At 42.2% G+C, this 26,170-nt stretch overlaps 1 protein-coding gene across 6 annotated transcripts in view; it reads right to left on the bottom strand.

Annotated features, from left to right (window-relative positions):
• LOC146964954 (protein TANC1-like) overlaps positions 1–26,170 on the bottom strand; it is a 97,150-nt gene that overhangs the window by 43,308 nt on the left and 27,672 nt on the right. For 2 of the 6 annotated variants that reach the window (XM_085765600.1, XM_085765601.1), the window contains exons 3-5: positions 22,685–22,891; positions 13,364–13,468; positions 1,981–2,114 (exon numbers count right to left, since the gene is read on the bottom strand). In XM_085765600.1, the coding sequence (XP_085621726.1) occupies positions 1,981–2,114; positions 13,364–13,468; positions 22,685–22,891 (446 nt within the window). Of the gene's footprint in view, positions 1–1,725; positions 2,115–13,363; positions 13,469–22,684; positions 22,892–26,170 lie in introns of those variants that run through there. The other 4 variants (XM_085765602.1, XM_085765604.1, XM_085765605.1 and 1 more) reach the window with 2 other exon arrangements.

Raw genomic sequence — 26,170 nt, 5'->3', positions numbered from 1 at the left:
AATGTCATCAAGCCTGTCTGACAACCATACAGCAGCTGACGCTTTGTTTGGGCTAACTGACAACCATTAAAAATCCAAATTAAAGCCGGTTTGTCCTGTTACCCCATCATCCTTCAACTGTATTCTGATTCTGAACAATGTACTGTAGCTAAAGACGGGCTTCCTTGTCCCAGTGTAAGAAGAACCAAAGCCTTTAACACAGAGACTGAGCACGCTTATCACTCACCAAGTCTTCCCTCGATCTGCTCCATTCACATTAAGTCAATTAGCAATTAATCAACAATTAGCTTCAACACAAGCTATTATTGTCTGTTTCAACATAAAATACTCCAATTAAAAGCAAATATTTTGCTGTTTGGGACTTTTACCCACAGCTGGCTTCTCAGACCGCTCTTACAAGTCTGTCTACCGCCTCAAAACAAACCAATTAAAACTCTCTCAAAACAACATCATACCTGTTCTACAACATTAACTACCCTGCTAACTAAAACATTCTCACATACTGGACTGTTACTGCACTACAATCTTTGAACAGTACATACATTACTGTACATATCTGTTTAATAAAAGTGAGCTTGCTAATAATAGAAATCTTTCTCCTTCTTAAAATTTTCATTATTCTGAAATTCCCACACAATACCCACACATCTGTTTCTATATATAGTACATCCCTCTCCCATATAATGGAATAATTAGGAAGGTAATTTGTATTCACTAATAGGAACTGCAGGCCATACTGTTTGAGAAAAGCCACTCGAATAACATTGGTTGAAGACAGTTCTTCTCTCTGGAATAAACCTGTTCTTGTTCAACCAAATTCAACAAAATAGCAAATTATTCATCCGTTGGTTTGAGAGAGAAGTGAAGTGCTACTAACCTCTCATTCAACATGTACTGACTGCTGCAACATGAAGGTCTACATGTTGTACAATGGCATGCTGAAAGAATACAAGCAGCAGAGTGGGAGGGGTACTGCATGTCTGTGTCTGGCAGCATCATTAACAACTTGTGGAATGCTCGTATTAACTACATAACATTTCCCATTTCTACGCCGCTCTGCAACTTCCAGCCCAGAGCTGCAGCCCAGAGCTTTTGCTCGTCATTCTTACCACGTAGGAGCCAAACAGATTTTTGGACATTTAATAATTTACTGTGGGGCAGATCTAAAAACAACATGCTGAGCAAAAGATATGTTGTAAAACAGCAGTATGGGGGGGTGGGGGGGGATTGCTGGCAGATGGCAATAACGTGTTCCTTCCCAAGCGCTGAGAACACACACCTACATGCACACAAACAAGTAAAAACCATTACACTTCCATACTGCCTGTCTCTCCTTTTGACATCTGAACCAATTAACATAATTCATAACGGCTCTTTTAGATGCCTAGGATCGCCAGTTCAGTGTCAAAACGTGTCAAAGACACGAGATGAATGAGGCAAGAGTAGCGTGCTGGGCGCTGCTCTTCACACAGCCCCGGCTTAATTAGTAGAGCCAAACAAACTGAGGCTCAGACCTAGTATAACTCTATTTCTGGACCCGCACTCAGACACTCTTGTTACATACTCAAGAGCCCCTGGAATAGCACTCAAGTTACCGGGAGACTAACACACCACACTGAAGCTCCTGCACTGACATGAAATCTTTTACTTTCAACCGATTTCAAATAGGCAGTTACTTTCTTTAAAACATCTTTAAAATCTCAAACAGAGCAGTTTGACAGTTACCGTTGTTTGTTGTGCCAGAAAACAATTCCCAGGTTCCTCCCAAATCCTCATACAAAAAAAAAAATCATGCACAGGGGAAAAAATAATAATTAAGCTGCAACAACAAAAAAATCCATTCTTCTGTTACACTGTAACAACTCCCTCCTCCTCTCATCCTTTCCCTCTCTCCTCTATCTCTATCTGTGTGCTGCAGCGGGAGCAGCAGCTGCTGTTGGAGGAGGGAGGGAGTTGGAGGGGAGGGAGAAAATGAAATACCTTCTTTTCATTCTTGTTGTCCATAGGTATGCGTGCTGTACCCGGGATCCCTTCTCCCAGTAGAAAGCCCAGCCTTGTCATCAGTTCCTGGGTGGCAGGGGAGGAGGAGCTTGGCTGTTTCTCTGCTTGCAGCACTGGAGAAGTGAGAGAGCGAGAGTGCGCGAGAGTGGGGGAGAGGGAGAGTAAGAGAGAGAGAGAGAGAGAGAGAGAGAAGGAAAAAAATGTTAGCAGGCAGATCCCCTCTCTCCGCTGGATGACCCACACAGGGGCCACTCTGCCCGCCCTGCCCTCCTCGGCTCTGCTCTGAAATGCTATGCTGCACTCTCCAGCTGCTGCTGATGTAGTGCAGACCTGGAGAGGGGGAGCAGAGAAGAGCAAGGGAGAGAGTGAGAGAGAGGGAGGGTGGTGGGGGCGACGGTTTGTATGTGTGTGTGTGTGTGTGTGAGTGAGTGTGTGAGAGAGAGAGAGAGAGAGAGAGAGAGAGAGTTCTTAAAGTCTGAATGCATGTGAATGTGTAGCATTGTTAAGAAAGCAGTGTGTGTGTGTGTGTGTGTGTGTGTGTGTGTGTGTGTGTGTGTGTGTCTGTCCTGCAACACGCCTTGAGTGCCAATTCCAGGGCTTTCTGGTTGTTTACAGCTCTCACTCATAGAGCCTCTGAATATCAATGAGTGGACATGGTCTTTTTCCAACACAGCTTAGAGTGACTGCAGTCTTTAACTGGAGCCCTAAAACATGTTTAGGCTGCAATTTCAACGTTGGGGTGCCACCCACAAGGCAAAAACCACTTGCAATCCTTTTTTTTTGTTGTTGTCGTTGTATAAATGAAGTGTCTTTATACATAATTATAAAACTCCCTGAAACACTGGGGATAAATATGTGCAACTACCTGTGTGTTTCATCATCTTTCCATGCAGCATGTCACTCAAATGGAGATGTGGAAAATGAATCAAGATACAGGCAAAACATTTCCTCAGAAAAAAAACAAAACATGTGACCACCAGACAAACAGATGAAGAGAGAGAGCGAGAGAGAGGGAGAGCCAGAGAAGAGGGAGTCTACATCCAGGGTACAAAAGCTCATTATACAGCTTTCTGTCAGCACCTTTTCCTCCTCTCCTTCATTTTCTCCTTTAGCCTCCTTCTTCCACAGTTATTAATAATGCCGGCAGTAAATCTGATTAAATACAAACAAAATACAACGGCATAGTCTACTGCCAAGCCCTGTTGGGAGTCAAAATCAAGCCACCAAACACACATACTGTACACACACACACAAACATCTTTGACATGCAAATGCACAAATAGTACATTCACTGTATTCCCCCTCTACTGTGAATCTACATTCATTATGGAGTTCTTGTTACACTTTTATTCTGTGGGTTGGATGTTTCTTCTAACCTGGTGAAGTAGCTGGGTGCCATGTTTCAAAGAAACAAATATGAAAAGTTATAGTATACACCACGCACTGACTGACTGATGACTAAACCAATCACCTTAACATTACTGTGCACTGTGTAGTGTGGTCCCACCTCCCACCTTGTTCAGTGTGCGAGCTCACGACAGGCCAGCGAAACAAAACATGTCAGACTGATATTACATTACGCCATCTGCAATGCGTGCCAAAAATGATCGGTATTGGCTTCGCACCGAAAAGTGAAAAGTAAGACTCCCTTTGGCCGAATCATCAAAAACACTTCTTTCCCCCCTCTCTCTACTTCTCAATAACAACATAAGCTTTACTTTTTCCCTCTGACATATTTCTCTTCACACATTACACTGCCTTTATGGTGCTAGGTGTCAGGCTTACTCCCCCTGCTGTGCATATAGCAGCTGTGTATGAATGATGATACAATAACTAAATTCTATGGTTGAGGTGAAGGTGCAAAGTGTGGTGGTGAAATGTAGGACAGAAACTACAGTACACTCCTGAATGATGAAATCAATTTCTTAGTGACAGTTAATAACCTGGTTGTGAATGTAATCAAGTAATTCATTCTAGACGACGACAAGTTGTCATTTTCATCTTTGTTCTTCTTCTATAATCATTGTGATTTTGAAATAAATAGGAAAAAGAATACTGAAGATAGACACGTGGGTGAGTGTCACTACATTGCAGTAACAGTATATAGGTCATAGTTCATGACAGAGTTCCAACAGTGATGCCACTATCAACCTTATCAACTAGCTGAATGTTTATCCAGACATACAAAGCATGTCGAATCGAGTTGGTTATACAAATGGTGAGAACTAATTCACCATTAATTTAACAACCATCGTGCTCCTTGGATTTTCTTCTAAACTTGTGCTGATTAAAATGTGGATGACGCTACTGTAATTTCAAGAGAAATGTCGTAAAGGACGGAGTAGCCATGCCAGTAATTTATCAAAGGCTTCTGCAAAAAACAGAAGTAGCCATTATGGCCTGGCACATGGTAGGCATGTGTCTTCTTCCTTAAGCCAAGAACTAAATGTGTTAGAGAAGATACTTGTCTTGTAAGTAATGGCAGACGACCACATATCTGCAAGTTGAGGCTGTGCAGAATATTTACGTTAGCTCTCTGACGTCTGCCCCCTGGGTCGCCTGCTTTCTGATGTAATTATGCTTTTATGTTGGCGCTGACTTTCAGCCAGTTGCACCACCTCTGAGAGAGGCACTTTTAATTTTTTTTTTTGAAATTGAAATATTCTATAGGCCTGAATAAAGGGAACAGCAATACTCAAACAGGCCCCAAGGTTTTCCTGCTCAATAAACGGAAGGAGCTTTTGTCTGTGTAGAGAAGCACACGCTGAACGCTAACCTCGTACACGCTGGCTGCTGTGCTTTCACGACCGTTTCTCCATTGCAAATCCTGCGCAGTAAAAAGAAGACAGCACCATTGAAACTCTACCTTTTATAGGGAATGTCACCCTGCTAACATAAACGCTGGGGATGAGTCTCTTGAGACCAATGGTGCAAAGACCATGCTGAGGCCTGAACAACGACGACAGCGATTTTATAGATTCAGGGTCACTCCAGCAAACATCTTGTTAAGTCTTCACACAGTAATATAATCATGTATAAGGAAAGTCACATTCAATTATCATTTACTCACCACATCATACGCAAATCTTAATAACTAGGAACAGGAGCCTATACTTGTTGGCCTTGACAGTGTATTGAACGCACATCTTCGCTGGGCTCTGTGGAATTACATTACTTTGAAATCCCTCATTGATTTTGTCATTGATTCTGTTCAAAAAAAGATATAATTATGAATTATTATAATCTAAAACCCTTTTTGTGTAACATCATAGTAGTGCAACTGAGATTCATGTTCATAATGAACGAAGGTGTAAAATTTAACCACAGGCAGACATCATCTATACTGAACGCTCTGGCTGTGGTTCAATAATAATTTGAAGTACACAAAAACACATTGCAAGCTTCATCAACTTTTAGTAGATGGAGAAAGATAATGGGAATTGGTCCCCGGTCTTTAAAAAGGGGGCACCTTACACATCACGCATTTATGGCCATGGTCACTGTGCATTAGCAGGCAGTGACAGGTTGTTTTTTATTATGATTGTCTGTCAGAGGCACGGCTTTCAGCTCCAGAGCTGCTGGAGAACAGAAACACACACAATCTGACACTCTATCGGAATATTAAGATATTTTTCTGGATGTTTTTTCTGCCATAAACAATGTGCAGCTGCACTTTCACTGTATTACACTGTAGCACGTACTTTGGGTTGAATGTATTGTAATATAATCTAAAGGATAATCCAATAATTTGCTGATGATGTGACTCTTCACACACAGTTGCAGAGGTTCCTGCTAACCCTCTCACTTTGTGTCCTCAAACCGGACTAAATCTGATTAAATCCATCAACCAGTTCTTTATTACTGGGCCCTGACAGGACCACTTCATCACTGGTTCCTCAAAACCACTTAAACCCACCTGCCTCTGAGGGCCAATGAGCGGTGCTGGACTTGTGCTCAGGGCTGTGAAAGGACCTCTAGGCATCTGACATAGATCCACCACTAGAAACGCTGACATGTTTGTGACACACAAGCCGCTTGGGCCACATCAATAACAATATCTTCAGCCTGTGGGTCTCTCTGCAAATCAATACCTTGTAACAACGAAACAAATTAGATTAGTCCTGTTAGACACAAAAACCTCCACTTATCCAGCAAATTTACAACAGTGTTCTGTGTCCCTGAGTTTATGAATAAGAAATACAGCACATGCACATGGAGAAAATTGTGTTTGGCTTACACTTGTTATTGCAGGTTTATTAATTACACTACTTTGGCTTTAGCTTGCCATCCACTTCTGAATAGATTTAGACTGTGTATACTATGTGAGTCACTAATCATTGTGTTTATACACATCACGCAACAGAGTAATTGTCTGGTACAGTTAAATGGAAACCTGTGACCAACTTCTTTTATGGATTCTCTCATTGCCTATTCATCGCTCCTCACCATTTTACCTTCGGCTGACACTGACAGCCATGACGGCCAAGTGACTTAAAGCTGTACAAAGACGACAGGTAGAGAATCTAATCCATTTAGATTTAGTTCATGTAAAGCATATAATGGTATCTATGATCATTGTTAGGTTTCTCACCCCAGGGCAGGGGACTGGGCAGGACATGGCTGCTTTTTAGCTATTAGTGTAATTTACATCTCAAACTTTTGAGCCTCCGCTGCATTGATCTCATTGTATTAATTGTGTATCATTGTCTTCAATGTGACATTGTCAATATTAACATAATCATTGCTGCTACAGTAATTAACTGTTCTTGTTTGTCTAGGCTCTCCATTGTTGCTGATTAAAACATCCTGTAGGTGTGGAACAGTGTACGTGTGTGGGAATAACAGACTGTTTAGCTTTACTTTACTTGTCCTTATTTCCCCAGTGACTTACTGTGAAACATGCTCAGTCTTGGACTTTCTATGTCAGCACTTCCTACAGTATACACGTTATTGCAGATTGTCACTATATGTCGCACATTCACTACTGGAGTCAAGGCCATAAAAAAGTTCAAGTCTCTTCTATTAAATAGAGAGAGAGAATATCAACTAGACTAGAGCAAAATTATTAAATATTGGTATGTCACTCTTTGACAAGTTCACATAGTGGTGTGGAAATAATAAATCAGACAACCACCCTATGCTAATATGGCAATAAATAAAGAATAAATAACTTAGCACACAGAGCACTCCTGAAAAGTAGTAGTACTTTATCAATATGTGTGTGTGCAACCATCCTCTCTCTCAGTATTGATGAATAGAAATTAATAATAATATTAATACAATTGTGATTATAACATAGGTTGTCCACCAGGGAGCGCAAAAAAGTTTATTGTTCTTTGTCAAATTTCTTTGACTGCTAATTTCAGTGGATTTAAAAATAAAAAAATGTTTATTTTAAGCCAATTCGCACATATGATGGAGGCTGGCAAACCCTGGCTGGAGATGGATTAAAAGCAGCTGCCTCACTCATTCCAGATGACAACGTGCTATTTTATTACAGAGTGTTATGACAGTTCAATAATGTGTCACTGGAAAAGCAAGGCACTTGTGCAGATCTCTCCTCTTAAAACTATCCTGACTAGATGATTAGATATATTGGCTAAAAGGGCTTTGATGTGTCGCTATTAATAATGAGCAGAAATATATCTTATGTGGGGTCACTGGATCATAGCACAATATAATGTGTTGTCATCGCACAGCAATATAGAGATGTATGTGGAATTAAAAGGGGAAAAAATGCAATCACCACTTCTCAGGCGCAAGGAAATGTTATTTGTGGCGGTTTAAAAGCTACCCATTTCAATTATTTATCCCTGCAGACACTGTGTAGACTGTTAAAGTGGAATAAAAGGTTTTCAGCTAACCTGATGGATAAGAGCTGTTCATACTGACATACAATGTGTACAGAGAGACTAAAAAGCTCATTGAAAACTCAGTGAATGGACAATGTAGCTCTAGCTGAGGCTTTCTACCAAGGTCGCAGACTGACCCCATGTAAATGATTTGATGAGAAGGAAAACAGGCTTGAAAAATGTTGTTCATTATGGCCTAAGTCCTGCAATTTCACACTGGATAAATACCATCTGAAATCAATAAATGCAGTCAATCAGTATTGTTACTCTCATTACCTACTCTTTTGATTAACCTAATTTGCTCATTTATTAATTGGTCCTGCCAGAATGTCAGAGTTAAACCCTGGATCTCCAATTGTATGCCACGTGGCAAAACTTCATGATTCTGTTTAAGACTTCAAAATTGACAATATTCACAACCTGAGTAGTAGCCTACTGGGTGGGTGGGACGGGGTGGGTCAGGGAGGGAGTTATTATTATTTATTTATTTCAATAAATTTATTTATTTACTTATTTTTGTATATTTTTCTGATTTTTCTCCCATCTATTTTTTTTTTCTTTTTCTTTCAATTATTTACTTGTTCGTAGGACACCTTTGTTACTTATATTACAAAATATTGAAGCATTGCATAAACCAAGATGGATGTACTGTATATTTGATATACTATCTGCTTCACAATAAAAACATTTGAAACAAAATTGACAATATTCATTCATAATTCAGCAACAGGTGTGATAAAACTGTGGAAGCAGGGCAAGAGCAGCCTTGTCCCTACACAAGGTCAATGCGATTGTATGTATCCGGATGGAGGGCGGATAAGGTTTTATACCTCCCTCATGAATATCAGCTCTATCTGATTAGTCTACCAACACTATCCTGGAGATATGGAAAGACTGAAGTTGTAACTGGAACCACTTTGTTATTCCAGTAACTGTACAGCAAATGGAGGCTAAAACAAAACAACATCGTTATCTGCCGCCTGAGGAAGTTTATGAGCAGGTGTGAAACAGCAACCGTGCGGCGCGGCGATAGAGGAATGAAGACGGAAGGAGGAGGAGCAGGACGAGGACGGGGTAGGAGGAAGGGGGCGCGCCATTAACAGACTGGCTCCACCGACTTGTCTTGGCTCTCCCCCTGCCGAGAAAACAATCCAGCCGGTGCTCATTAGCAGCTGGAGTTTCATTACCACAACAGTGGAGCCTGTTTAATGAACCCTCAATGAGAACATGCATCCTGCTTCCCCATTTAAGTTCAGAGGTACTAGGTGACGTGCTCCCCTGAAGCACGTTGAAAGCCTCTTGCACATTCCAGCGTTAGAAACCGCAAAACTCCTTCGCTGTGAGCACAGATGGAGCGTCCAATGAGACATTACAGCATATTGAGGTTAGACAGAATCTCCAAGTAAAATGAGGTTTGGGGGGTTGGGAATGGCAAAAAAATCATAATAAACATAGTTTGACTGACACCCCAGCTCGACAACATACTCTGGTGGTTATTATTGTTGATCTAATGGTACAGACAGATGGCATTTCATTAACCGTTTGACCATCAGGACTGAAGCTTCCTGACACGGTGATTCAGCCCTGCAGGGATCAGTGACTGTTCCCAACGCTCCTCTGGAGACGAGCAGCAGAGATTAATGAAGCTTCATTATGGAGTGAAGAAAACTACTAAAAACAAACAAAGTTTCATCGTCCAGCTGTTAATTTAGAGCAGGAGATCAATAATAAACCCGATACGACGCGGATAGGAATAGAATTACCACTTCACCAGAAAGAAATCACAGCTCATTCATCTCTGCCGCTACAAACCCGCTGCTTTCCTTTTGGGGAGGTGGTGAATGAATATCAGCATTATGTTCTATGAACTGTTAAGAATCAATGTGCCCTGATTATACAATTGTGGTTGTCTATAAATGGTACAAAATACGAACAGTTTATAAAGATGCTTTATGCAAAACCAAACCTCTGGGTTCACTCTTTAAAGAAATGAAATATTGCTCACATCCCTCTGTCTCCATTGCTCAATGTATCATACAAAGACAATATGAATAATTTGACACTATCTTTTATCATTATCATCTTATGAATGGCCAATTCAAAGTGTGTGAAAAGAGGACACCATAGTTTCCCACATTTGCATTCCTTGCATGCAGAATGTCAGGATCCCAGCTGTGGCTGTGAGATCGTGAGTCAGATTACTTCTCTTTCATTAGATGGTTTCCATCAGGAATTAAATAAAAAAGATCAGACCACGTTCGCCCAAATTCACACTCCAACGAGCTGTTAATATATGAGTAACAGGCACTGCACAAGAACTGACAATGGATGGTCAGAAATATGCAAAAGCAAAACTACAGCCAGATGTTTCAAGTGGTGTAAAAACTCACTGAATAATTAACAATCTAAGTTTGTTTCAGCGCTGCTAGTGCTAATATGAAGAAACACATGCTCAGTGTTTGGTCCTGGCTCCCATGAGACTAGTGACAGGTGGGGGTGGAGAAGAGAGACATAATTGTGGGAGAGGACAGGACCTGAGGTTGCGCCGTGATTGACAGAAACAGAGCCCCGCGACCACAGCTGAACCAATTTTGAAAGGAGGACTGTTGACTGCTTGTTGCAAACACACACGTGCACGCCAAGACATACATGCATAAACAAACACTGATGTGCGTGTGGACACATGGACGAAAAACAGAAATACACATCGCATTCACACACAAGAAACTCTATCCCTCCTCAAAGACGGAGCCATGTGAAACGACTCCGCAGGAGGTCAAATGCACATTTCCTTTCTTAGCCTGCAGCCATTCCTGGTTGTCCACAACACAGAGCACTGCAGAGCTGACAGTCCAACCCCAGAGAGGAACAAATGAATGCATTCAAAGTCCACATGCAGGCTTTAATCATGTCTGAGGACAGCCAAATGAAACACGGCAAAAATCTTAAAAATGACATTCCTACAGTTGCGCTGGAGGTTGGTTTCTGACTGCAGATGAACGGGCCGCCGTCGCTCAGCACTCCCACAACAAAAAGCCCCTTTACAACTCCTAAAAACTGACTCCATTTGTGACCTAAATGTCACCCAGTTCTCATGCTGCAAAACTTCCAATGGATTTTTTCCGACTCAGATTCTTCCAGCTCTCCATCAACATTCCGCGCTGACGCTGACCTTGTTTCAAAAGCTGCAATGTCAAATAACCGTCTTGTCCTGTCTGCACAGTTAGCAAATAAAAACAAAAAGCATGCACTGTTTACTATCTCTGAAATAAGCGACAATACACACTGACAAATGCTTTCTTTTCTTTTGACACCAGAACACTGGATGTGTCTTTGCCATGTGTAATGCACCTTGATACAGGTTAATCCATCTGACGTCAACTAACTCTAAACATTCAATCTGAACTCTGTTAAATCCAATATGTGTGAGTATGTGTGAAGTTGCCGATGCGAGAGTGAAAAGGAGGAGGCACGGAAGCCTGTCAGCTGTCCTACTACAGCTGGGCTATTACAATTAGTCATCATTAGTCTGCGATTTATACAGTGTTTAATTGTACATAATGAGTTGAGTGAGTTGGCTCATTCACAGTTCTCAGCAGTAAACTTCTCCAACGTGCTCACTACGCCTGTGAGAAGAAGGAGGCAGAACATTTCTGCTGGCTTATCTGCTTACATTAACTGAGCCAATAACAAAGGACACATGCAAGCAGCTGTCTGACCTTAAACACTGGTTATTTCACATGAGAGCGTGTACAAGTCACTGCCAGATACTAGAATGAGACTAAAATGTTTTAAATGCCTGGTGCTGCACAAGGAGACAGACTCTTTTGCCCTTTTTCCAACACACATTAGCCATTAAATTGGTCTGAATGCTGCCTGCTGCCCTAGAGACTACATTGTCATTTCTTTTTTCATCCTCAACTGAGCAGATCTGCTCTGTTTTCTCTATGATCAGAAGAGGAGCTGAAGATTAGAGCACAATTCAATAAAGGTTTTTTAGTTCAGTTTTTTGTAGCCTCCCTGTTGGAGACTGACGTGGTTGGTCGCTCTTAACATTTTGTATCAGCAAAAACATTTTCTTGAGGCTTCATCAGTGAATTTGACACAATCTCTACTTGTGAGATAACTAGATCTGTTATATTGCGTGAAGAGCAATTTTATCCTGGAACAAAATTAGAGAAGAGGCCACACTGAGAACACACGGTTAAAACAACCACAACAAGAGATATTGTGTGAGCCTGAGTTTGTTGTGTTTATATTACATACGGTATACTCACTTTAAGGATTATACTTCTTAACTGTGTGTGTGTGGAGAAAAGCAAAGGAGAGGCAAAGCTTGGGAAAGATCATTTTCTGACTGAGACGGTGCAGGCATGCTGAAGACGTGTGTTTATGTGCATTCACTTCCAAGGCAGATGAGGGCAACACATGGGGAAATGTTGATGTAATTCCTCTTCTGTGAATTTGATTTTCTGCTCAAAGACACTTTGACACCTATTAGGTACCTAACTTCACAGACGCTCTATACATCTGTGTCTCAAAAGTTTTTTTTTTTGTGCAATTTTTCTTTCTGAGAACACAGCTCATAAAATGAGTGCAGTGCCAGTGCCAGTACACCAGCTGTCATGAGATAACACTTATCTGGTGTCCGCTATCTGCCGGTAGCCCGCTCTGAGCCCAAACACTGCTCTGTGCCAGCTGAGTGTCAGACACACCCTCGCCTCTTGGCATGTACCATCAGCAGTGACTGGGCTCCGCTGGGTTACTACTGTGTCTGCATATGTGAGCCATGTACAATCAGACCAACTCTCTCTCTCTCTCTCTCTCTCTCTCTCTCTCTCTCTCTGTTGCCTTTTGCTAAAGATAACGCATCCAACAACTCCACCTAAGCCTGTGGCAGAAAATTTAAGCCACCCTGCTTTGCTGGAAATCAAAATACAGCACCAAGTGGAACATTACATCAGTACACACACACAAACTACAACACAGGACAGAGTAGGCAGTAATCAGGCTAAAGGTAAGGTACAGCTCAGGGAAACGTGGAAACACAAGAACCACGTATACACGCAAAGTTACCGAGCAATTAAAGGTCTTGTCCTCTTCATTTCATTCCCATGAAACCAATCTGGTGCTTCGGTCCAACTGTGTGTCTCCACACACTGAAAACTGACTCTGGTGTAATCTAAACACGCACTTTAAAATAAACACAGCGCTATTGTTTGCATAAGGGGCAAGGAACTCTGCACTGTCTGGTACTTACACAGACCACTATACAGTAATTGATGCTACATGAATTAGAGAGACCTATTCATGATATGGTATTCTCCTTACACACACACACACACACACACACACAACACGTATACAACCATGAAGACAGATCACATATAAAGACAAAGTTGTGGACTCCAGCAGACAACATTAAGCCAATTTTTCATTCTAACTTTTCCCACCGTCTACTATAAAAGACAAAAACAGTCAAACAAAAATGGACTGAAAGTGAAACTTACCATTGTGTGAGGACTCCTTGTTATCAGCCACCTTCCTCAGCGCTGACACGATGGCATCAGAAGGAACGCGAGGACTCTCCACATATTTGGGTTTCCTGCTTGGACCTGCCAGCACGAACCGAAGATGCAGGGAGAATGAGAGAGAGTGGGAGAAAAAGAGAGAGAGAGGGAGAGAGAGTCAGTGTCAGACAGAGAGGCAGAGAGGGAAAGACATGCAAAAGACGAAGAGAATCAGAGGACCAGAGAGCGAGAGTCAGAGTTCTCGCTGAATTAACGTGTTCCAGATGGGACTAGAGATGAGAGGCGGTGGTGTCTTAGTTGGACAGGCTTGGCTGCACTCCGTAGCTCGCATAAAACTCACACATATACACATACACACAAAACACACACTTTCTCAGACAGTTCCCTGCGCTGAAAGCAGCTCTGGTCTGTCTGACAACCCGGAATATTGTCTGTATGCCTAGAGACTCCCAGCAAAACACTGCTAGCCAGCTCTGGGAATGTAAACTACAGCAGGAAACCACAACAATTAGCCTCTTACTGAACTTTAAAAAGCAGGCGCTCTAACACACACACACACACACATCCACTATTGGGGATCAGCAAAACAGACAAATACACTGAGTTTTTCTCCATGTTGATCTGTGAGCAGTCATTTGAAAATACCCCCTCCCCTCCTTATTGCTGCGAGGGTATGTACGCTATGGGCAGATTAAGATCTTGGTGTCCTGGTGCAAGTCAGATGATGTATCTGGGACGGCGGTGCAGTCCTCTAAAGACCGTCTTTGTCTTTAGTGAGGAGATGAGGTTAGCCGGCTGCTCTGTTCCCTCTGCTCGCACCACGACAAAATTAGAAAATCCCACAGCTCCACACAAAATGCTTGCTCACTGCACTGAATTTTGCGATAAATCACGGACAGTCGCCCCACTAGACGCACTGCTTAGCATAATTTCCATGTTTGTGTGTGTTCAACTTATCCTGTAATAACTGGTTTTTAATCTGCTCCAAAGAGACAAAAAATATGGTTGTTTATTTGAGTGATGGGAAAGGCCTATTAATTTTTCCTGACAGTGGCAATATCATTGTTTGTACTTGCAGGAGATCCAGCAAAGACACCAGACTAAATACTTAGTCATGAAACAAACATCTCCCAAGCAACTGCACGCTTCTAGCCCGAATATTCCTGTGCGAAAAGGAAATGCAGTTCAGAGTCCGCATTCAAGAGCAGTGCTAAAGGCTACAGAATATAATGTGAAAGTAGGCGACTGTATTTAGATCCATAAATCCATGGAGAATGACAGCAGCATGACTCCCCTGGCAGCCCTCCTCCATGCTACTCCAGCCTTGACCCACTGTAACCCAATCCCAACCTCCACCTCCTCCAGACTCCGGTTTATCAGATGACTGTATGTGTAACCCCAGTCATAACATGAAGATTGGATGGGAGAGCAGAGATAGCCGTTTCCTATTACCACATCCAAAACCGGTCACTCCCACCTCAAACAATCTGAATCAGATTGTACAATTTCTTAAACCACAGCTGCGATCTCAGCCGCAGATACTGACACTGGAAGAGAGGGGGGGGGGGGCTGAGGAGAGGGGGAGTTAGAGCGGCATTCAAGTGAGAGGAACTGATCTGGAGGTGACACTGCAATAAAGCAAGCATGAGAGTCAAAGTCAGCTTGATGCACAGTGCCATCTATGGATATGCAACTTGAAATGCATAGTGAGGAACTGTGATTTTCATACCAATACTATCTGAGCTTCTCTGCATCTTCAAACATAACAACATGGATGTTATCAGATGTCTTGTCACATTCAAACTCAGAAAACTCAAAGTAATAGCCTAAAGCTAAATTTAACTGTTCTTCAGAGGAGCCCACAAGCAGCAGTCATGTATATGTTGTTGTGGCCACAAAGCTCCTGTAGTAACAACACCACCACCTCCACATTTGAGATGTTACAGAGCAGAATGGCTGATTTATGTGGTAACATGTGTCTAAGAATAAAGAGGACTGATCCGGTGAAGTATCTACAAAAGCGATCAAAGTGGGCCTGTTGTTCGGCAGACAAAGCCAGAGAGTCGGTCCTGAAAACCTCCATTCATCTGAGAATGGTCAGGCACAACCTATTACCCAGGAGTCACACGGCTCCAATTAAAGGGGGACTTACGGAGACAGAGGGGGCTGTGTGTGAGACACACTTAGTTCAGGTAAATATCTTGGACCAAAAGCGAACGGCCTAATATGTTCCGTTGACTGTATTTCATCTAAAAACAACAGCGGGCATAGTTTGGGTAATCCAAACCATATGCTTAAGTTCAGATTCAGTTTACGCAAAGTGCCAGGAGGAACACAGGATCCACACATGAAATAACAAACATGTGGCCGGCTATCAGGGGTAATTTCAGGACACATCTAAGGGCCGATAACACAGGGAAGAGGCAAAGGGTCTTTTCGGCAGGGCTCTGATGTCTGAGCATCAGACAAAGCACGTTGTGGTTTCTTTTCCATTCAAAATCTCATCTCGAGATTTAACAGGGTGCCATTACTGCTGAGCCTTTCGAGATGGAGGCACTGACGAATAAGCAATTGCGGGTCTATAACGAGCGTGAAAAGGTCGCGGACATGCAAGTGTCAGACATATGACCCTTGAAGGACGACGAGGGAGAGAGGCAGATAAGATACGCTCTCATTCTCATCTTCACCTTCGAAGCAAACTCCAGAACGTAAATCTATTTCTATGCACATTAATAAGTACATAATTAAGAATAATTTATGTAAGGCAATCTTCATATTTCTAAAATTCTACAAAGACCTGACAACGAAGAATGTGAGGATTTATGTCCTATCTCAAAGCTAGATTCAACAAATTAAAATGCATTAAATCTCCATGTTCTGAACCTACCCCACGCAGGGAGGACAAATGAGAAATATCTCATTCTGATGTCCTCCAAAAAAAAAAAAAAAAAAAAAACGCAGCCAAGAGCTCATTGGAGCAGGAAAAAAAAAACAGCAGACTGATTCAAAAGTACAATGAGCTTGACAAGGAAAGAGTGAAAGAGACTGGCATGATGGACAGTCGCTTTTGATGCAACACAGAAAAATAGCATTAGAAAAACTAGGTTGATCAAATCTGTATTGATATGACATTTGATCATTTCAATTCAGTTATGAATATGCATGTACTGTATTTTGTTGCATCATTTCTGTTATTGTTCAACTGTTAGTAATTGTATACAATCTTGCCTCATCGTACATGTTTTAAAAACTAAATCCCCAAATATGATGCTTATGTAAATGAAATATACCAGCGGACTGAGTGTTAATGGGTTGTTTCACTCTAAAATATGTTTCATCACCCTCAGTCAATTTGCAATCTCAATTTTCTCAACAGTTTTCTTTCGATGTGTTGAGGCTCTCTCCAACTCCGTATACTGCTCAGAATCATCACATCACTTTAATAACAAGGGTTACGGCAGTTATTATGTGTAACTGCAACACAACGCACCACCTGCTGACTCACTATATTCCTGGAGTCGAAAACATCAGCTGCTCACCTGCAATGTAAATATGTAATGAATGTGTAAATATGTATCTATGAAAATACACTTGTTAAATAGATAGTAAGAGAAGCAAGCAAACAGAGAGCAGACGGGGTGTGAGTTAAGGAAGAAGAAGACAGAGGGAAAAAGAGTGTCTCTGGGGTAAAGCAGCCAGTCGAGCTGTGACTGCAGAGGACTCTTAACTCACTGCTATTCACCATGAGACTGGGGAAGCCATGCCCAGCGAGCTATCACTCAGCAGGCGCAGACAGACACATACCAAACAGTCAAATACCTATGCTGGACAACTTGTTGTGTCCAGTAAATTCCAATGAAAGAGCCAGTTGTTCGCGGTTACGAAGTGATCAAGGAGTTTTCCCAGCATTCTTCGAGATGGACTCTGACACTCTTCACATTTCAGCTTATCAATGAGACAGTGTGTCCTCTTTGTGCAGCAAAGGGGAATGAGAGCAGTCTCACAACAGGGCTCTTTATGTTTTCAAATGTCATTCTTCAACTCAAACGTGAAAAATAATATATTCGGAGGAAAAAACGGAACGATGAAATTGATATGCTGCTGCATGAAGAACCAGTGTTATTTAGTGAATATTGAATGGTCTTCTTAATAGCCGTACCAAGCTGTTAATCCTTTCACTGTTACAGTTACAATACTTGAGAAAGATTACAGCCATGATTCAATTTTACACGTGTGCGCCAATTTAGGATTCATTCCATATTCACAGCTTGATGTATTATTATTATCCTCTTTGCATTGTAGCACAGTGAGAAACCCAATGTGTTTAACAGTCATGACTAATCTCACACATAACTCATGACTCCGTCTGGTATAAGCCATGATGTTTTAATGCCTTTTTACAATTTAGTAAGATGCACCAATGTATTCGAGGAGAATCCCGACTCTACTGCTGACTGAGGAAGCATTAACAGGTTCTTCAGTAGCGGTCTCTCTCTGAGGCAGGAGGTGAAGTGGGATCCCGCTGCAGATGAAAATGGGGGGACTGCACGTGATAATGAGCCAAAGCCGGGGTGTAGTGAAGCGCAGTGAAGTGGAGAGCTGGATAGTACTTTTCACTGGGTGCCCATCAGAGGAACCCCTTCAAAGAGTCCGTGCGGCATCACAAGGTCTTTTACAGCTCAGCTCACAGAAAGGCATCAATATTCCCCCGGGGCTGTCTGGTTGCTGTCAGTACCCCAGAGGTGACTTCAGGAGAGCTCACCTCAAAGGGGCTACAACTGCCTTTGAAGAGAGTTCCTATCCTCCTGACAGAATTACAAAATAAACTGCGCCCGTCTGGCAGCATCGAGGAAGATGAAGAGCGCCAGTGGATGAACACTGTGCTCATGTTTCCTCTGACGTTATTTGTCAGAACCAGCGTTTAAAACGATTGTGAAAAATGAGCTACAGTTATAATCCCCTGACATACATTTCTACTAGCAGAGGTGGTTTTAGTGAAAGCAAACAATGTCCTTGAACTTGCATATGCTCTTAGTGCCTGTTTGTATTGGGGAGGCTTGATGTAAAAAAAAAAAAAAAAAATCATGGTGAAATCCGATAATGTATCACCAAAGACTTTCTGTGCTGCTTTATGCGGTTACTAGAACACAGACATTATTATTAAATGGCTATAATAACCAATAACCAAACAGCTTCAACAGCTGACCACCACTCATGAACTGCATCCAATGTGTTTGGAGTGAATAGGGGAGCTGATATCACAAAAAAGAAATAAAGAGCAAATTTCTCAGTGAAAATTGTCACCTGATTGGCTGAAACAGGTACAATCAGAGCTAGGTCTGATGAAGTTAAAAACATTTTTTTTAAAAAGCGGTGTCCTTGGCAGCTGCACAGATTTTTTTTTTCAGGCTGCCAAGTGTCCAAACACAAAAGAATTTCACCCAATTAAAGAGCACCAGCAGGATCAGGACCCAGGCTGGATGACAGAAAAGAAAAGTTCTTGAAGTCCATTGTGCTTCTCTGATAGAGAGATAATGACAGAATAGTGAGCTGTGCTCTCTGGTGGTGATCTACAGACCTGCCTGGCTGATCGATCCGTGAACCGGCCTCTGAACCTCTGAGAGCTGAAGCTCCCATCAAAGCAAAAAGTCAAACAACTCGTTTCAGCAGCCGAGCACAGACCGCTCCGCCTGCGGCCTCGCTGCATACCAATTAAAACATTGCACTGCTGATGACCGCTATAAATTTATATGAATTGCTATTTTATGGTCCCTTGCAGACTGATGCAGAGACAAGGCACATGAAAGGTCACACATCTGTACTGTGCCTTCAGTGGCAACATTGGTATCACCTCTGTATCTTCCATCCTCCAATGTCTTTGTGAATATTCACTTCGATGACTTTAATATGTGATATTATGCTAATGTTTATCCGCAGACTGGTGTTGGGCTTATATTTCAGGGGTGTATTTGTGGTAAAGTGTATAATGAAGGAAAGGTGGGCTAGTTTGAATTTAATAGACGATAATAGTGTTAAACAGGTCATATTTACATACTTGCCCTCACTTAGCAGCGCAGCCTTGAGCACAACAGATGTTTTTAACCCTGCAACAGTACAGTAACCTACTGCAACCAGTGGAGGTCACTGTGTAGATACCCAGGAGACTGTGGGACCATTAACTCCCATCAGCTCTAATGGCTTAGAGAGAGATGAAAACCACATTTACTGTGTCATCAGCTTCACTCTACCAACCTCAGGTTGAGGGTCCTCAAGTTTTTCTATTCTTGATCTTTGACCTGCGCTGGTTTAGAGCGAGATGGGTCCATTCAGGCAACATTCTTGCAGTAAACGTTCTTCCCTGGGCTTTTTCAAAGGCCTGTAAACTATTAGGACTGTAAAGTCTAGGTGCTGTTCAACACATGTCAGGGTGCTGTGTTTCATGGTTAAGCTCTGGGTTTAGCTGATCAAAGCCTGTGGCAGTCAACACCACCAGGACTTTGTGGCTCAGGCATCCGTCACACTCCTAATTAACTCAATGTTTCTCTGTTGTCCCCTGTGAAGTTTTTCATGAAAAGAACAACCACTAAGTTGGGGCCCTCCAAACTGCGATAGATTATCCAATGTGTCAGGAAATGAAGCCAGGCCACAAAATGCTTTCTGAATTTGTGAAACCACTTCCCCTTCCAAGTCGTCTGTGATGGCCTGAATGGGAAGGAGGGTGAATGGATGTGTGAAATGAATGCACTGATGGATGTACTGTATGTATACACACATGAGGGTAGAACCTGTTAAACTTCTTCATCTTCTTCTATCTTCTAAATGTTCTTTGCCAGATAAACTTTAGCAAAATGTATCCATGATTCTTAACCTTTGTGTATTATGATATCAGTGCTATAAAATAAGAGCTATAGTTATGTTTACTCTACTCCTTAGAGCACTGCATCAACTTACTGTACCTAAGCACTGCCCTCATGACACTGGTTGTTTTTCTTGTGTGTATTTTCTTGCTGCTCTACAGTATGTGCTTTTGAATCTCCCTCTGGGGACAAATAAAATGTTTCTTGAATCATTATGAATTGAATTATCTGAAAAATGTGTTTGTACAACCCCGGCGACGTCTTTTTTTCTGGCTGCTGAAAAAATAAATATAGAAGGCAGCGATATGCAAGAGCTTATATGATGAGGGTGGTCTGACAGAGGAGTCTGTTGGTAGGATAAACTCATCAACAATAACAAGGAAACCGCGCTGTTGTCACGCATGCTGTAGACTGACAGCAAAATGTCAGATGTGCTATTTATTCATGAAAATGAAAGCGATATACAGTATGGACTTTTTAGGGTTTATTTAGACGTGGTTATTGCCTACATTCACAAGAAACTGCTTCAAATGCTTCCAAAACATTTTTCCTGTTTTGGAAAGCCCATGGCCTCCACATCTGTGTACACGATGCAACCATCTGCTGCCAGAGAAAACACCTTTTAAAATGTTTTTATTTAAGAGCAGGGATCAAAGAATAGCTTGTTACTTATCTCAGAACACAAAGGAACCTGCATTTTCATAATAGTAGAATGTTCAAAATATCTGTATGCTCATACGTATGAGGTTTAATAAGTCCAGCCTACAGCCAACTTCACAATCCAAGGTCGGCATTATGATTATATGTTGGAGGGTCAACCCATTTCATTTTTGATAGAGGTTAACTTTGCTCATTTCAACGAGAGATGAGTCTTAAATTGAGTCTCACACTGTTGTCTCTATGGCTCAGCCAGATCGAGGGAGAGAAAAATGCGGCACGACCCATGTTGTTTTCGTCGCAGAGCTGAGACATTTCCTGCAGTATGGGTTTATTAACTGGAGGTGTGAACTCTCCCCCTGTGGGTTTTCACAGTTACCTGTGAGGACAGTGGAACAGAGCTTCCAGACCCCTCCCCCCCTCCCCAACCCTTGCTCCCTGGATGTCCTCCACAGCATCCTATCTTGTCAGTCCATTTTTCCCCCTTCGTTTTTCCATGCCTCAGAACACGCCAGCTGGGAATATGCCTTTAATGAGTGTTCCCCTTCCCCTGTCCCCAGAGCCCTTTTCACCTTCACAAACCCAGTCTCTTCCCTCTCTCTCCCTCGGTCGCTTCCTTCATCGCTGTAAATGTACATTTCATCAGCACCCACTCTGACAGATTTAAAACAATCTTCCCAAAATCCTGTATCACCTGCGGTGGTTGAATTGGTTTGTTGCAAATGAGTAGGGGCTACACAAGTGAGCTTCCACTTTGCTATTATAAATTGCATTTGTGTCTTTTTCATAAACTAGAGAGTAAGCATACTTGCAGTTATATATCTGCTTTCCTGTGAACATTTGCAAAAAGCACTGCATCACAATTTCAGGCCTGCAAGTCAAATGTGAGGTTTTGAATTGCATGATGAGAATTGTGGAAGAGCAGTTTGAGAAGAAAAACACTTCTGCAAACACAACACCTCCATCCTGATCTGAAGCAAGAAATAAAGCGAAGCCATTCAGATAAGAAAAGTCATATAAAACAAGCGAAGATAGAGATGAAACACAACTAAAAGAGAGTTGAAGAGTTAAATGCAGATCTATAATAAGAGATGAACTTGAACAGGTCTCCATAGGGATCATACCATACCATCCCCCTGCCATCAACTCATCTTTACACTAAACAGATCAAAGCTGTAACCACTCTAAACAAAGGCTAGATAGCCCACAGATGAGTGCCACATGTGAGTGGGGCCACGTTGACCACTTAAAGGATTTCTCTCCTCTTTGCCAAGTCTCCAGAATACAAAGACTCAGGTTGAAACAAGTTTGGCTACAAAGATACCCCCCCTCACCCCCTGCTTTGGAGCTGCTCTGCAGCTGCTGACAGGCTTGTTCTCTACACAGTGGACAGAGCGAACCTGGGGGGGGGGGCTTACAATTAGATCCAGTGTAAACACTCACCCATTACGAGCCAGTTAAGTGTAAACACGCGGTGCATTTGTAGAGACCTATACTTCAACACAAGGTGATCAAATACGGAGATGAAGTGACAAAAACAAATCTCTGTAAAGCACACTGAGCTCACAGACTAACTGCTGGGATCCAGAATGAACCAGCCGCCATTATTACTTCATTACTTTTACTTTGTCCAGATGAACAATTACTCAGAATAATTTTGTTAAAGCTAAAGTTTTACAGCTCATTCATGAATGAAGACAAATGAAGATCAGACTGTGGTAGTGTAATAGTGTGCAAATGATTGGAATAACCCAAATTCCTGCAGCACATTTGTCCGGCTTCGTACCTGGTGATCTCTTGCTGGGGCGTAACGGCATCATGTAGGACTGTCGTGGCAGCAGAGGCGATGAGGGGAGGGACATGGACACCCCCTTGGCAAGACTTAGCCTGAAAACATCGTCCTGTAGGTTCAGGTGGCCGCTGCCAGGGCCCTGGGGCTGGGGGTTTCCCTCATGCGGGAATCTTCTTTGAGCGCTGTGACTGTGAACATCACCTGTAGATAAGGAGAATCACAAGGTTGTTACAGATGGTACAAATACCACTTGTGTTACCTCATGTGCTGACGTCAGGAGTCTAGACTGAGTGGTTGAACTGTGCTGCATATTTAGTTATGCTCTGTCGTTCAGCAGCACAAAAACACACACGTTCACTGGCATATCTCTTTTTTGTATCAGCAGAGGTATGAGGGAAGAAGAAGTGAAACTTTATGGACTTTTCTACTTGTCTATTCCATGCATGATAAAGTAAAACTTTGAGAATCGTTCCTGTTATGTTAATTTACTGCACATCAGCACGGTGAACAGTGCTGAATGTGTAGGTCTCTGTAAACAAACATGAAAAAGTAGTTGCATGATAAGCTGTTCTTATATTTCGCTGTTGATTTCTTCATTAGTATCATGTCTTCTTGAACACATTTCTCTTTCCTTTGTTCATTTAAAAATAATCAACCAAAGGCAATCAACTTAAAGGTCCAGTGTGTAAAATGGAGGGAAAAACTGTCACATCTAGCGTTCAGATGTAGCGCTCACTCGCTCGCACGCACCCTCCCGTCAGCAAAGTGACGGTGGCCTCTGAGGACAAAAAAATGTTGTTTACCACGACTGGGACAACTGGGAGTAGCCTATTTCAGGAGGATGGAGCGATGAGGTGAAGATCTAAACCATTTTACGATATGTCTGTTTCCTATTCCTTCTTCTTTCCTTCCGCTCTTTTCTTTGTTGGTCTATTTATGAACGTGAAACTCATGAAACGTACTCTCATGGCAGTGCAAGATGGCAACAGTCTCTAAAGCAAGACCCTTGCTATGTGTATATATAAATGAAGAATTCTAAGGCTATTAAGACCAAACAAATTTTATTTAGCGATTATACACTTGTACAAATATATTTATGGGTATATATTAAGATTTTGCCTATAAAACTTGCCAATTATTACACTGAACCTTTAAGGCAGAATTAGACATTGATTAGAGATGATTTCTAACTCCTGACTGACTCTTTATGCTATAATACATTTGTCCCATGTGAACAGCCGACTGCAATGTGTTGCAGAAATTAAAATTCCTCCTAAGCATCCTATCCGAAATGTTTCTGACCACCCATATGTTGCAGACTGGTATGCTGAGGATATCAAGAACAACTTTGTTCTTTGAGATAACTCTCTTAATATGTTGCTAGGGACACAAACAAGGACAACTGGTAGGAGTGGGAAAAAGGAGAGAAAGGCCTGCATCCCAGAAAACACAGAGGTACGTAATATGTATTTAAACCCGAGGTCATGGACCAGTGAGCATTTCTCATGCCACTGGGGCACATGAGAAGGACATGAAGTGAATGGAGTAAATAAGGCAGTGTCATTGACCAATGAGTTCAAGATAACATGTTACTCAATAAGCTCATTGGCTGGTTGTTCCAGTGTTTTGTGTGGAAAAGAAACCAGTTCCATCTAATTCATAAGATCCCGTCTCTAGCCATAACATTCCCTCTCTCTCTTTCTCTCTCTGTTGGCCCTATACGACCTGAGGCACTAGAAATTATGTCAAACTGGAAGCAGAATCTGGTGATGCCAAAGAAAAGGAGACAAAGAAAAAATGAATGAATGAAAATGCTCTGAAGTGAATTTCCATTAACACTGGTTTTAGAGCATGGATGGTAAAAAAGAAAAAAAAGGTAAAAATATATCTTGAATTCAGAATGAAGTACCAACATATTGTAATCAATACTAATCAGCTTAGAAACCTCAAACCTCAGGTAAAAGCTGGTAAACCACCAACAGGTGTAAAGAGAGTAATCTCTGCACAGAAAAACCTGTTGAGCTGGTCACAGTGGTGTACGGTATAATCCAGGTGTTCAGAAATGGGGAATAATCCGCTGTCTTACATTGCAAACCAACAGATTCCTCCGACAGTGCCACTGTTCTTCTACACTGCTATCATCACACTCACATCTACTGACTGGACAACCCCTGCCTATTTTCTGTCTCACCATGGAGATACACTGATTTGTTCTTCTCACAGAAACGGTTCCCCACAGTCTCTACACATGACTTAGCACAAGACTTACAAATGACTGTACCTGGCTGCTAGTTTGCTCAGCGCGGTATCCAGGCTCTAGATGGAAAAAACAGGTTTTGCTTTACTGAGAACCAATCCTGCATGGAAAGACCATTCTCGCCATGGAGCCAGCTGACAGCAAAGTACAGTAATCTATTCTGCGGCATCAAAGTTGCCCACTCATCATAGCCACAAATTAAAATGTATGAATTATCAACCTCAAGATAACATGCAGTACCTAACTAATAATACAGACCATACGTCAGCAGACCCAGCTAAATCATAACTGCAGATGTGGCGAACCACAGCAATGACAATTAGCGTTGGTTCTGTTTTCAGGACTGTTCAGCAGATTAGCACTGACGCCTGTCTGCGGAAGGTTTGTAGAAATCACTGAGGACTGAACTACAAGAGGCAGGCTACTATTAGCATCCTGCTCCTCTCCTCGGGGGAACTCGCTGTTGTCGGGCTGCCGGGCTAATCAGGAACAGAGACCCATTTTCTCTACGCCTCTGCCTCGCCACGGGGGAACACAAAGCTGCCCTGTGTGTTTTAAAGCGTCCCTAAACAAAGACAAATGCCAGAGACAGGAAGCGGAAAAGGTTGCAATGACACTTCTGAATGCCCTCAGACGTGGAGGGGAAAAAAAAAACCTGTGAATGACCCAAAGGTCACTCAGCCAACGCCAGGACCTGCAGTCACCCTGACCCCGACTGGAAAAACCCTGCACCCACATCGATACTGACACTTTAAAGGGCCCTTTGGGAGGTGTGTGTGTCCGAGATGCAGATGTGGAAGATCCAATGCAGAGACACAGCCAAGTCCTCTTAACACAAACCTCATGACAGGAGCTTGCCCTCGCATTTCAAATGCTGATCCTGTATCAATCCAAAGTGTTTCTCCAAGGTGTGTGATGACTGATTTTATTAATATGAAGGTCACACTGATGTATTTTGCAGTATTTCAGTAGACTAGAGGTGAAGGCACTGACCATGAGCCTCAGTGTCCCCATTTATATCAGCCCAGGAGCCTCTTTCATCTCACTTCATCTGCATCTGCCCCTCCTTTTATTTCCTCTCGTCCCTCTAACGCTTGATTATAGGCATAAAAATAATTTTAACAAGGCTTGGACGGTATCTGTAAAATTTTGTGATATAATTTAATTTGACTTCTTTCCCTTCTGCCGTCAAACTATTCTTTACCAGTGTATTTGAGGGCAGC

The sequence above is a fragment of the Trachurus japonicus genome, chromosome 21, assembly GCF_045865225.1.
Source record: "Trachurus japonicus isolate A0001 chromosome 21, Traja_1.0".
NCBI classification, from domain to species: domain Eukaryota; kingdom Metazoa; phylum Chordata; class Actinopteri; order Carangiformes; family Carangidae; genus Trachurus; species Trachurus japonicus.
Note: the sequence above shows the minus strand (reverse complement) of the source record. Positions and strands in the feature narration are given on the sequence as shown.